This window comes from Engraulis encrasicolus, chromosome 14, assembly GCF_034702125.1.
Source record: "Engraulis encrasicolus isolate BLACKSEA-1 chromosome 14, IST_EnEncr_1.0, whole genome shotgun sequence".
Classification (NCBI taxonomy): Eukaryota; Metazoa; Chordata; class Actinopteri; order Clupeiformes; family Engraulidae; genus Engraulis; species Engraulis encrasicolus.
Window position 1 is genome coordinate 46,808,209 of NC_085870.1, and position 14,552 is coordinate 46,822,760.

The following is a 14,552-nucleotide window of genomic DNA, read 5'->3' on the forward strand; positions in this document are numbered from 1 at the left end:
CGTAGCCACACTACGCAAGCACACTGAGACAAAAAGAGCAATGGTGTTGGACCGCAAAGACTTGTTAAAGGTCAGAAGGTCTTTCATGATTAGCCTCTGGCACAGTCAGAGAGGGAGGGATTTGGATGTAAACTGCGTACGGTACAACATGCCGTGTTTGCGTTGGGACGTCCTACATACACTGGCCTCGTTTAGGCCCCTCTGACATCAACAGTCGTGTCACTGGTCTTACTAGTCCCCTCCTACTCCCCTCCTACGCATCGCCTCAAGGCATCATCAGCTCGCCCCCTCAGCACCACTGGGATTTAGACAGATTTCTGCTCCAGGGCACAAACACAGACACACAGAAGACAACTGAGAAGAGGAAGAGGAACACCACACAAAGAACAACATGGCTGAGCCCAAAAATGTGAAGGTTCTACTGCTGGGTAAGAGCTTGCACCTGATTATTATTTTAACAAAACAAAAAGATATCTCTTAGAAGATGGTTTAGAAGGTGTTTAGCTTCCTGTGGTCTTCATATAGTTTGGGTGCCTGAGTGTGTCACTGGACTGTTATTTGCCTTTTAAAAAAAATGCACTAAGGGTGATCGAAGCAAAACAGTTTTCTAATGATAATGAATCTAGCTTCAAAGGATGAAATGGAGATAATGGTGCTCCTTAAGTCTGTGAGTTGTCAGCCTGTGAGTTTAATCTTTCCTTGACAAGCTGCGGAGCATTTACCAGAACTGCATCCAATTAGTATTTGAGCAAGAATGAGTATTTCATTTTGGATTCAATCAAGACATCAATCAGGAGATCCACCATGACCAAAAAAAAGTTGCAATGCAAAGTTGAAGGGGAAAAACAGATTTGGAGGTTTTTGTTAACCTGTGCCTTAAGATTACGTACTCATGCACGCATGTCTGCTTAGGATGTTGAAAGGGTACATAAAGGACATACATCACGCATGCACTTGTTTTACATCTAGAACAACACATATTTTCCCTCAAAGATTGCAAAACTTGATGCGAATCTGCTTTTAGCATAAATGTGGCTGCTCAATTACTGAATTTTAGGAATCACTGTTGTCTGGAAATGCTGTTTTATATAGTGTGTGAGTCCCAGGCTCATGACATTTATTACCATTAGAGTTGGTTGTTAAGTCAGAAATTAGGATAGGAAACAAACAAACAAACAAACAAACAAACAAAAACACAGAGCAAATGCAACACTTTGGATTGTCCACTCCCAGAGACAGTAGCAAGGGTTTGTTGGAATTTGGTTTAATTTTATGTATCGTTTACCCATCCATTCCAACCTAATCCCTAACCTCTCCATGGCACAGTGGGACAATAGATTTTCAAATAATAGCCTTAGAATTTGGCTGCAGTCTGCAGTGCCATCTATGGGTCCACCAAAGCGAAAGTGTGAGTGGTGTTCTTCCACTCAGTCCAAATCCTTTAATTGATCCTCCTCTGATGCTTCCTATTTGAGACAGTGATCCCCAAGCCTCTTCAGCAGTCTTGATGCCTCTAAAGTGCTGCTTGCCTGCTGGGTTAAGCTACCTAGACCAGTGATTCTCAAACTGTGGGCCAGGGCCCACTGGTGGGCCGCAATTCTGTGTGTGTGTGTGTGTGTGTCTGTGTCTCTCTCTGTGTGTGTGTGTGTGTGTGTGTGTGTGTGTGTGTGTGTGTGTGTGTGTGTGTGTGTGTGTGTGTGTGTGTGTGTGTGTGTGTGTGTGTGTGTGTGTGTGTGTGTGTGTGTGTGTGTGTGTGTGTGCTGCTGTTGACCATTTGAGTGGTATTGTTGATTGCTTCAGAGGTGGGCCCTGAACTGGGCCCCAAGTTGAAACAGGTTGGGAACCCCTGACCTAGGCCATTTACTTAGACAAGAGCACACTCTTAACACCAGGGGCCAGAGGTTACAGTGGAAGAGGCTGGTGATTGGCATGGGGCCCGGCTTTTTATCTCACAAGAGGTTACAGACATGATCTGCACTGCAGACCCAGTCTGAGACATGTGCAGCACACTGATAGAACAATGCACGTAGGGTGGCCGGTATAGGCACAACAAACCGAGTCAGTTGTATTTTGATAGTATAATGTGTCCTACAGGGAAGCCATTTTAGAGCTATTTCTAAAGTAAAAGTCTTGGCTCTGGCGACAGGTCAAGAACCAGCTATCTTGTCATCAAGTGGGATCAATGGAAGCCTATTATGTAATAAGCCTCTTACTGAACTCTGCTACGCAGGACATCACGTCATGGAGCTCTTGCCTTTTTGTCCTGGCAACACCTCACCAGTCATCTTCCCGAGCTTTCAGTGAAGCAAAGTTAGGAAAGAACAGCTAAAAGTTAGGGTCTCGCTCTCGCTGACGTAAATTAGTACACAATAATAATTACAACTGTAACTATACTGTAACACTTTATTTTATGGTGTCTTTTTAGTGTGACTACTGTACAAGTATCAACATGTAAAATTGTGCACTTATTCTGATTGTACACACCTGTAATCATCAGCCCCCAACCCATTTAAGCCTGATGCTGCATCTACTGCTGATGGTGCATGGATGCTTTCAGGCTCTTGAGATTTGACCTTTTTTAATTAGAATTGTGGGTATGTTAGAGCTGAATGAACACATTCTAATGCAATATGAGGTTCCTAGCTTTTAAATGAAAGTCATTTAATTGTTTTATGTGCTTCGGAGGCTGATATATTTAGGTTTTTATAGGCTGAGGGCACCTTTTCCAAAAAGGGCTTAGGCATTCAGCGGGCGGTTTTGCAGGTGCCTTAGGCTTAAATGGGTTAACCTAAGTAGAAATAGCCTACATAATGTTATACGTTGTAACATACTACTTACACCACTTGGTTATACTGTACCTAATTCATCTAACAGGAACAATATCTACGACAACTAATCAATATACACTGAAGTCTTAGCACATGCGTTATGCACAGGGACAGTTTATGACTTCATGGGCCCCTAGGCCAGACAACAAGATGGTGTCTGGTCTAGTGGCTGACACAATTGTCTTTGATGAGTGCACTGCTGATGGCAGAAACAGTGTGAGTCAATGGAGAGTGGATGCCAATGCAATGCCAAGTGCTGCCCTAGAGAGGGCCCACATGCCCGCACTGAGTAAGACGATATTTCTGTGTGTGTGTGTGTGTGTGTGTGTGTGTGTGTGTGTGTGTGTGTGTGTGTGTGTGTGTGTGTGTGTGTGTGTGTGTGTGTGTGTGTGTGTGTGTGTGTGTGTGTGTGTGTGTGTGTGTGTACTGTTCCCACAGGTGCCAATGAGGCTGGCAAGAGCACCATTCTGAAACAGATGAAGTGAGTGAATCCTGGTTGCTTTATTTAAAGCTGCACTAAGTAGCTTTTTTTGAACCTCTAACTAATGTTATAATAATGCACGGCCCCTATTATAAATTTGCTCTTACCAGAATGGTCAAATCATAATGTATTAGGCCTACTAATGTGCAATGTCATAGTAGTATAGTACAGGTTGTTGTGGGTTTTTTTTATAGACTAATGCATTACATTACATTACATTTAGCGGATGCTTTTATCCAAAGTGACTTACAAAGAGGACATAAAGCAAGTATGAGGTGAATACAGAGTAAAGCAGTATACATGTAATGCAATACAAACAAGTGCAGCAGCCATAGTGAGTGTGCAACCAGAGCAAACAAAGTGCACAGGGTTACACTGGGGTTACGGATGAGACAGCGTTCCACAGGTGGAGCGGTGCGCATTATGAGATCACAGCTATAATAAATAGCTTTTTTGAACCTCTAAATAATGTTTCCAAAATCATTTCAGCAGTAATGAAACAGGATGTAGCAGGGTGAAAACCACATCCAAATTCAATTTGTCATGCTCCATTAGGGAAACCTGCACTAGCCCTGTTTGTAGCTCCTGTGGAGCACCTTCCAGCAGTTTTTCTTTTTCTTGGCAGTGTTGCATCTTGCTTAGTCCTGCTAGTCATTTTGAGAGCTTCAACTATGAGTAATGTAATGACATGTTTATAATGCAATATAATGTAGTGTAACTTCATTCATGTGATGTAGTCTTTTGCAATGTGATGTAGTCTAGTGTGGTGTAATGCAATGTAATATATAATGTCAGTCACGCAATGCAATGTCCTCCTCAGAATCATCTACCTGGGTGGCCACACGGATGAGGAGAGGCTGGAGCACAGGGGGACGATCTGGTCCAACGTGCTGCAGTTCACCCTGGCCGTGCTGGGAGGCATGGAGCCCCTAGAGATCAAATTTGCAAACCCCACCTCAGAGGTCAGTGGCACACATGCACACACATAGTATACCCATGCACACATGTGTTCACATGCACTAACACACACAGACAGAAACACACACACACAGACACACTCACACACACACACGCATGTGCACACGTCCACACACACACACACACACACACACACACACACACACACACACACACACACACACACACACACACACACACACACACACACACACACACACACACACACACACACACACACACAAATATGCTTGTGGATACAAACAAACACAGGTCAGTGACAAACACACAGACATGCATAGAATTGATACAGCTGGGTGGTAAATCAAGCCACTACAAACAAACACACAGGTCAGTGACACGAACACACACACGTACACACGCACGCACGCACGCACGCACGCACGCACGCACGCACGCACGCACGCACGCACGCACGCACGCACGCACGCACGCACGCACACACACACGCACACACACACACACACACACACACACACACACACACACAACCATGTGTTTGATAGATGCAGCTATAGGTGGTAAATCGAACGTTTGCAAACACACATACGCACACTCACTATCATGCAGACACTTCCAAGAAAACTCACATTAACAATGCAGTGCTAATTTAGCATCTTCTAGAGTATATTTGGTCCTAGAGTGCTCTCTAAGCGTTGAATTAACTGTGCATTTTTTCCGTGTCGGCACGCTCACTCTCACTCTTTTGGTTGCAAAGATTGACTATAATCTCCTTAGGTGCGCAAGGAGTTAAAATAGAGCCTAGAGGTGGTCTCAGGACAAGAGTAGGTCACTCAGGTGAAGAAGAAGGCACTGAGGATGCCTGCCCTGGAGGCTGCAGCCCTAATCCCAGAGTGTCAAATAGAGTGTGGCTCAGTGTGCATTCCAATATGCAACCTTGCGTCCTCCACTTGTGTTTCCCCTCTGTCAGCCTAGCCAAAACATTTTTTTGGGGACTATCCTTCGTTCACCATCCAGTTTGCAAAAGAGAAAATGACTTTACAATTGAGCTTTTGCGAGATATTGAAATATAATAATGTTGTCAGTGATGTCATGACATATTACTTCCTGGTACGAGGCCACAAGCACAGGTGGAGGACGCAAGGTCGCATATTGGAACGCACATTGACAGTTCAACAGGAAGCAACTCACCACATGGGGCGTAGTTTGAGGGGGGACGGGCGGGGGATGGGCATTACACTGGTGGCTAAAACATGTGATGGCATCAAGTCAATGAAATGGCAAAATATAAGTGTTAACATTTTTAATGTGCTGATATTTTAAATGTTTTCATTTCAATACACACCAGTATTAAAAATTAATATGAATCTTATTATATTTTTGTAAGACCTTATTTTTCCAATTATATTTTGCATTCCAAATTTCAAAATTCTCTATTTGGAATGATTTCTCAGAATTCACATTTATTTATAGGGCGTTCTAGAAAAGTCGGTTATTTTATGTACTATTTATTTATTTTAAAAAGCAGTTCCATACTTCCTAAGATCATTTGCCCCCTCACAAAATATGTACCATCTAGCACACAGCAATAATCATTTTTTTGAAAACACTGCATGTATAAAAGCAAATGACCTGCATTCTCATCCGCAGAAAAGTTAAATGTGCTGTCTTGTCCTGTGCCTCTGTGCACGTTTGCAGGCAGATGCTAAGAAACTGACGACCATGTCCGGTTCCAACGAGGAGGGCACAATGCCTGCAGACATGTCAGAGATTATCAAGAGACTGTGGGTGGACGATGGGTTCGTGCAATGCCTTGACCGTGCTAACATGTATGATGTGAACGACTGTACAGCCTAGTGAGTATTTACCAAGCGCCCACTTTGTTATTTTTTTCACAAAGACACACACACACACAAGTAGCATGTGATGTCTCACACACACACACACACACACACACACACACACACACACACACACACACACACACACACACACACACACACACACACACACACACACACACACACACACACACACACACACACACACACACACACACACACACACACACACGAGTATGCACAGTCAGGCGCACATACACACACATACATTTTACTTCTTTATTTGTGCCCACAATTAAATCCACAGATAAGTTTAGCTGCTGCAAAGTTACTCTAGCATATCCTAGACAATTGGAACGGACTGTCCAACTCTCATGGATACAAATCTTCTTCTCCAAATGTAACACACGCACACATACACACTTGCACGCACACACATGCACGCACTCGCACTCGCACTCGCGCATGCACACGCAGACGCAGACGCAGACGCAGACGCACACGCAGACGCACACGCACACACACACACACACACACACACACACACACACACACACACACACACACACACACACACACACAGAGTTTAACCCCTTAAGACACTGCATTACAAATTAGCTGTTACCGGAATGGCAATGACCAAGTCGTAATGTATTACTAAAGGCCCCATGCACTGTCATAGTAGTGTAGTACTATAGTAGTTAACTTTCAATGTCTATTACCGTATGCCACAGGAGGTACGGCGTGCATTAAGGGGCTACATGTTTGCTTGCACTAAATAGTTGACCGCTCTTTTTGTCAGCTACATGGATCATACGGATCGGATCTTTGAGGCCAACTACATCCCCTCGGAGCAGGACGTGCTCCTGGCCCGCGTCGACACCGCAGGCACCGTTGAGGAACAGTTCCCCTGCAAGGACCTCCTCATCAGGTTGGCTTACTTCTCTTGGTCTCTAGTTTTCATTTGTATTTGTATGTGTGTGTGTGTGTGTGTGTGTGTGTGTGTGTGTGTGTGTGTGTGTGTGTGTGTGTGTGTGTGTGTGTGTGTGTGTGTGTGTGCGCGCATGCGAGTGTGTTTGTGTGTGTGTGTGTGTGTGCGTGCGTGCGGAGGGCAAAATATGCTGATGCTACAACTGAATTTCTAGTTAATTAAACTATTGTAACAGTAAAGCAACTAACTGAATGAGGAGGATTACAAACCGACAATCAGTTTGTGCAGTTTTGTTTCTCAAACAACACCACTTGTTTCTTGTGGCTACATAAAATGACAGACTATGACAAAAAACATTTCTGTCAAAATCCAGTGCTGTATATGCTATAAACCTAGGGCTGACTTTGGTCAGACAAGGGAAGAGCCACCACAAGGCGACACTACCCACACACGCAATGACAGCACGCAGTGACATTTGAAAAGGATGTTTGATGTGTTTATGTCTGAATTTGATGATATTTGATGTGTGTCTTAATTGGATGTTTGAAGTGGATGTCTGATGTGTCTACAGCAGGGGTCCCCAAAATGTTTTCTCTGGGGGCCACATTATCACAGAGATTAGATAAGAGAGAGGTTCCATTGGCCCATTGTTTCCGGGTTCTACTATTGCAAGGGGGAGGGGGGGAAATCCCCCTTTAGGCAGACCTAAGGACTGTTCTATTCATTCTAGGAGCATTATGACACGCCCCTTTAGGCAGACCGGAACCTGGTCACTTTAGGTGCCCATAGAAACCTATTATGTTGGCATATCTCTATATACTTAAAGAATCTCTGACATTATCGTTCCTAATTGTGATCAGGGGCCAGGATCAATCATGTGGGCTGTATACTAGGCCACTGCCTGTTATAGCCATAATTTCTAGCACAAAGTAGTTCATCATTACAAGTGATTTGCAAAAGAAGTGAGTACTTCACATGTTGTTCAATTTGAAATACCACAGGTAGGCTATTCCTTTTAATTTCTAATAACCATGTAAACAAGGAAAGGTTAGAAAAATATGGTGATAGACAGTTTATGAGTGATACAATAGAAATGGTAGGCCTGTTTATATTACAGTGAGATGAGAAACAAGACAAAAAACTTCTGGTGATTCACACTAGGTTTGTGAAAATGAAACTGTAGGAAGGACTGTTGACAATATAAATTATTTGAAAAATATATTTTATTGTTGTGTACAGTGGAATGATTGATGTGCCCCGTGGGGTCACACGGACATTATTTTTTTCTGTGAGGATTGCTTCTTTGGGCCAGTTCATATGGTGAGGTGCAGAGAGCTGGAGGGCTGGTCAAAGGGGCATGGCGGGCCGTATCCGGCCCCCGGGCCTTAGTTTGGGGACCCCTGGTCTACAGTATCTCTGAATTCGGTGATTACTGCATTTGATGCGTCTAGAAATTAGACTTAGACTTAAGTAGACTTATTTTATTAATCCCCAGGGGGAAATTAAGGGTCACAGCAACCACCAGTGCGGTGCCCTAACAAAGGACATAAGGATGTTTGAATATAATCATGTGTGCATGCCTGAATAGGAGGATGTATGATGCGTCTTTGTTGGCATAGGATGTTTGATGTGCCTTAAGTCTGAATAGACCATTTGGATAGGATGTTTAAATAGGACATTTCATGTGTCTGTGTCTGAATAGGACATTTTACGTGTCTGTGTCTGAATAGGATGTTTGACGTGGGCGGCAAGCGTGAGGACAGGAAGAGCTGGATCAAGTCTTTTGCGGAGGTGACCGCTGTCATCTTTGTGTGTTCCCTCAGCGCCTACGACCAAGTGCTGGTGGAGGATGAGGAGACGGTGAGTGGGTCTCAGGGGAACAGGGGCGTGTGTGTGTGTGTGTGTGTGTGTGTGTGTGTGTGTGTGTGTGTGTGTGTGTGTGTGTGTGTGTGTGTGTGTGTGTGTGTGTGTGTGTGTGTGTGTGTGTCTGATGAGGGGTCCAAAAATGACCTGAAAAACCAGCAACAAGCCTACATGAAGCCCACATGAAAACATGAAAAACCAAGTTCTATAAAATCTTACACAAGGAATGCTGCACTTTCACGGGTTGGCTAACATAAGGAAGCACAAATAAAATACACATTTATGTAACATTATCAAAAAGGCTAATCAAACATCTCGAGGTGGATGTCAGCGGGTATATCAGGAGCATTGAAGCCCAAGACAAATTTCCCCTAGGGGACTCTACTACTACTATTGATTCTAAATGGTGGTCAAAAAAAGGGCAAATTCATTCAAGCACTGAAAATCTGAAATCTCAGACACATACAGCACCTCTGTAATGGACTGTAATGGAGATTTTCTTCTTTTTTTGACATTCTTCAGGGTTTTTTTCTCTACATGTCTGGGGCCTTATTAAACCAATTGGCAGGCCACATCCGTCCACATTATGCCCCCGGGCCTTATCCGACACCCCTGGTTTAAGTCCATATATGAACCATTTTGTGTTTTCCATATGAAAATGCCTGGTTAAAGTTAACTTTCCCCCCTTTCTCCTTCATTTTTAAGTTTATAAGCCTACAGCAATGTGCTGGCTTTAGGCCTTGGTTACACGTATGCAGACATTTTTAAATCTGGATATTTTTTGTATCTGCTTACATAAGAACACAGCATGCAGATAAAATTGGTACCAGTATTTCCTGTCGTTGACCTCTCCATCTCCTGTCTCCTACAGAACCGCATGCATGAGAGCCTGCACCTGTTCAATAGCATCACCAACCACAAGTTCTTTGGCAGCACCTCCATCATCCTCTTCCTCAACAAGACAGACATCTTCAAGAAGAAAATCACAAAATCTCCTCTGAACATTTGCTTCCCCCAGTATACAGGTATGTACATAAAGTGTTACAAATAATGTGCACATAGTGTATTCTATGTATTGGATGTTAGTGCATTTAGTTGATTAATTATGGGCTATTTGTTTTGCTGTGTATTACATGTATTGTTTCTAATCATCCTTAACCGGCACAACTGGCACATCTTTTACATTTTCAATTCCATTAGGTAGGCCCGTCACTAGGTTTGAGAGACAGTGGGGGCTCAGCCCCAGAGGAAGAATATATTTGCGGCGATTTTTTTTCAGCGCACCTGCTAAGGTTTTGTCTATGAATTCATTATTTTAAGAGCAAAGAAATCCCGCACACTGTCCATTCCACCAACAATCTTTAATACATTGTCTCATGTTCATGTTGTAGCCCATTAAAGTTTGTTGGTGGAATGGACAGTGTGCAGGATTTCTTTACACTTGAATGACAACCCCACTGGGATAATATCCTACGCACCTGCCCACCTACAGAGGTTTGCAAAAGCGTCCGCTTGCACAATTATTTTATGAGCATCATACCGATTTTTAAACACTTGTTACAGTGGATATTTTTAAATTCACATTTTAATGAACATTCCTTATATGTATACACGATTCAGATAAAAATGCCCGGAGAACACATTTACCTGACCTATTTTGGTGTTGAAAGGATGAAAAAAGAGAAATGGTTAACTCTCTGGTCTCTGGTCATTTGCTGTCAGGTGGAAACACTTATGATGAGGGCAGCAACTTCATCAAGCAGCAGTTTGTGGATCTGCACTTGAAGAGCAGTGAAAAGGAGATCTTCACCCACATGATCAACGCCACGGACACTAACGATATCAAGACAAACTTCAACAACGTTGCAGACACCATCGTCAAAAACCTGAAGGCTGCCGGTCTGTGGTGAAGTTGATGTACAGTCTGTGATCAATTCTGTCTACCCACACATTGTATTTTGAAATAATTTTTGATATGAATTGAGTTGAGTTGAGTTGACTCAATTGAATTGAGTCTTGTGGACCAACAAAGTTCGAACGTGTCTACTTGGTAACATTAATCCCATTCTAATCGGCAGTTACTGATACCGATGTGACTGAACATGAACAAGCCAATAACAACTGCACTGTGTAATTATGTGTAAATAATAGTCTATTTTAACAGGCCTCTGAATAGTTATACATATGGTATTCTCACCCCAGTTTCACATTTTTTTCTTGCAGTTTTTGCATTTATTTTTTTTAGACAACTTCTACTGTGAGGCCACATAGTGATGGAGACATTTTTGTAAATGATCTGTTAACATCCTGCACAAGAGCCACTCGTACAATAGTAGGCCTATGTAAATCATTTGAATAGTTGCAGGATCCTGGTACATGGACATTTGTAATTGTGTAATTTTCAAACAGATTTGCTATTTTTTTGTGACTTGGAAGAGAGAATTAAATGTATTTTCTCTATGCTATTAGAAAAGCATTCAAGTCTTATAGTACATGGTCATAGCCTATTCTGTTAATAAAAAACATAAAAATCAGAAAAATTGTGTGTGTGTGTGTGTGTGTGTGTGTGTGTGTGTGTGTGTGTGTGTGTGTGTGTGTGTGTGTGTGTGTGTGTGTGTGTGTTCTTCTTTACAAGTTGAAGTTGTATGTGATGAGACAGAGTAACACCATAAATTGAGCAGATGAAGGGAAACGATTCCTAATCCTTATTGGACAATCCTTCAATAAAGTAAAAGATTGAATGTGTGAAACCAAGCCATAAAAACTCACATCAAATCATCACTGCAGATGGACATAAGACATATGACATAAGCCTTAAAGGGACACTCCACCCATTTTGCATTAGGCTTTCCATTGATAGACACCCAGTCATACTTTTGAATGGTCTTTCAAAAATCTCTCAATTCCCCCTGAGATTGGAGAAATCCACATTCATCTCTTAACACTTCCTATGTCAATGATGTAAAAATGGTCATTTTGCATCATCGACATAGGAAGTGTAAGAGAGGTGGATTTCTGTTGAGACTACAAGCCTTTTTCCCACCTTTTCAACCCCGCCCATAGGGGGTTGGACCTAATGCTCTAACAGACGTATCACAGATCAGTGTCCCAGTGCTTTTGAAATCACTGGCATTGAGGCTCCAGTAAGCAGTGTTGCCAGATTGGGCTGTTTCCCACCCAATTGGGCTGCTTGGGATGGCCGTCTGCGGGTAAAAATGGCATTTTACAGGAAAACTCGCCCAATTCCCATCGACATCAATAGAATTGGGCGGGATTTAGTGCTTCCAGGCGGGTTTTGAGCATTTTTTGGGCTGGAAATCATCAGCCTCATCTGGCAACACTGCCAGGAAGTCACTGTCATAGCTGGAAAGGAGAAGCTGGAGCACACTGCAGCTTAGTTTTCAAGACTTTATTTTGTGCACACACCCGACCAACGTTTCGGTGTTTCTACACCTTCTTCAGAGTCAAATGATAGCAAGAGAGAGACACACATTTCAGGACTTGACATTCATAGGTGATCCCACTTGGTTTGGCTAAATTGGTCTCATCTCATTGCAGGTAATTGACCCCACCCCCCAACACCAGGACAAGATTGCAGACAATTAGACAGAGAGGCTTTGTGGAAAGGCATTTTGGATTCATACTCTAAATTCAGTGGAGCCTCAGGGCATAAATGAGGAACACGATATGTCTAGCTCTCTGTAACAAATTGTTCCAGCATCGCGGCTGTGGTCTTCTAATAATTGTAGCTGTGGTTTTATTGACAATGTTCTTTGTGTATTGTTTTTTTTCACTTTTTTATTTTGTTTTGGGAAGTTGGCAAGCTGCAAGTAGGATCACCTGTGAATGTCAAGTCTTGAAATGTGTGTCTCTCTCTTGCTATCATTTGACTCTGAAGAAGGTGTAGCAACACAGAAACGTTGGTCGCGTGTGTGCACAAAATAAAGTCTTGAAAACTAAGCTGCAGTGTGCTCCAGCTTCTCCTTTCCAGTGATGTCTGTCCCACTGTGATGCACCTGCAAGCAGGGTTGCCAGATGAGGCTGATGATTTCCAGCCCAAAAACTGCTCAAAACCAGCCTAGAAGCTCAAAATCCTGCCCAATTCTATTGATTTCTATGGCTAAAATTTGGCGGGTTTTTCTGCTAAATGACATTTTTACCCACACACGACCATCCTAAGCAGCCCAATTGGGCAGGAAACAGCCCAATCTGGCAACACTGCCTGCAAGCTGAGGGAGGGATGATGCATAGAGTCCCAAATAACTGGGTGTGGCCTGTGGAACTTGAGCATTGCCGTGCATTATGGGGATTGTTGTCACAAATCCACAAGCACTAAAAAGTCATTTTCTGCCTTTTCTTGGCCAAGAAGGCACCAAATTAGAAATGTATGTTACTATTCTACTATACATATGACCCACTTTCAGTAACATATTCATGTCTCCACCGGTGGAATGCCCCTTTAATCACATTGTTGTTCACATACGGTAAGTACCATATGAATATGCAATGCATAATTCGGAAAACGTGATTTTGTGAACTGATTAAATTATTCATTACTTTTTATAAGACCTGCCCTAAAACTTAAATTGGTAACTTAGGGTGGTGTACTTCTGTTTGCTTTCTGTAACTGATTCTTGCTCTTTCCTTCAATTTTAATCTCACACTTCCTCTTAAGAGAACATGGGGTTCATCCGCTTACAAGTAGAATACAAGTAGATCTGCATACTGGTGCTATAATAGTGACCCTATATTCCCTCAACTTCTTAATAGACCCTCAACCCCCAGTCAAAGTAACAGCATCTCAATATATTTTACAATTGATCAATTGTATTGTGTGTTTATTTCTGTGGGCTACCGCCAAACAGTGGACACAAAGACAATTGTAATTGCAAATAACATACCGGTACATAGAGATAACAGAATAAATGAATAAACAGCAATAACTCTTTAAGAAGTTAACTGACTTATTGATAATACTGTATCAAAAATGAGGAAATATTGTTTAAATTATATGCCATAACTACTCATACTTCAAAGATCACAGATTATTCTCAGTAGCTTTTTTCAGAGCCTGCTTTCCTTACATTAGTTACACAAACAGGAGGAACAAGAAGCCTGTCCTACTATTAAACTAGAAACACATAGTGAAGGATAAAACCCACTTACTTTCATTTCTTTTTTCTTCATTCGATTGTGATGAAATTATAGTGGCAGAGTGAGTTTTCTAAATCACCATTTCACTTTTTAACGTGCCTTTTTTTTAGCACACGGTGTTAGTCACAAACAGTAGACAGACTTGGTGGGGCCATAGCAGTACAGGGTAGAACAATGATTGTACCAACAACCATTTTAAACTAAAAAAAAACAAAGTTATGAAAACATGCAATTATTATTAAACATTGAATTTGGTATTTAACATAATTGAATTTGATATTTGACACAAACCTGCCGGACCGCAGGTTAGCGCCTGCTAAATGTAATGTAATGAAATTAGGACATCATGATAGAAGCACATTAAGGAGCAAAACAGGAAGTGCAAGTGTCCCCCGTGTGTCATCTTAACTCAGCAGTTTTCAAAAGTCCCAAGCGAATGCCAAACCCACGTCCTCCAATCAGGGGTGACGGGAGTATGATACCGCCCAGAGCCATCTAATATCAGAGTTACGCCA

General features: G+C 42.3%; 1 protein-coding gene across 1 annotated transcript; it reads left to right on the forward strand.

The window, feature by feature from the left end:
- Positions 1-304: 304 nt before the first annotated feature.
- On the forward strand, positions 305-11,364 carry LOC134462777 (guanine nucleotide-binding protein G(t) subunit alpha-3-like). The gene is made up of 8 exons (XM_063215985.1): positions 305-428; positions 3,267-3,309; positions 4,130-4,271; positions 5,947-6,104; positions 6,892-7,020; positions 8,751-8,880; positions 9,755-9,908; positions 10,606-11,364. The coding sequence occupies exons 1-8, from the start codon at positions 392-394 to the stop codon at positions 10,791-10,793; spliced, it is 981 nt and encodes a 326-aa protein (XP_063072055.1). The 5' UTR covers positions 305-391; the 3' UTR covers positions 10,794-11,364.
- The last annotated feature ends 3,188 nt before the right edge of the window (positions 11,365-14,552 follow it).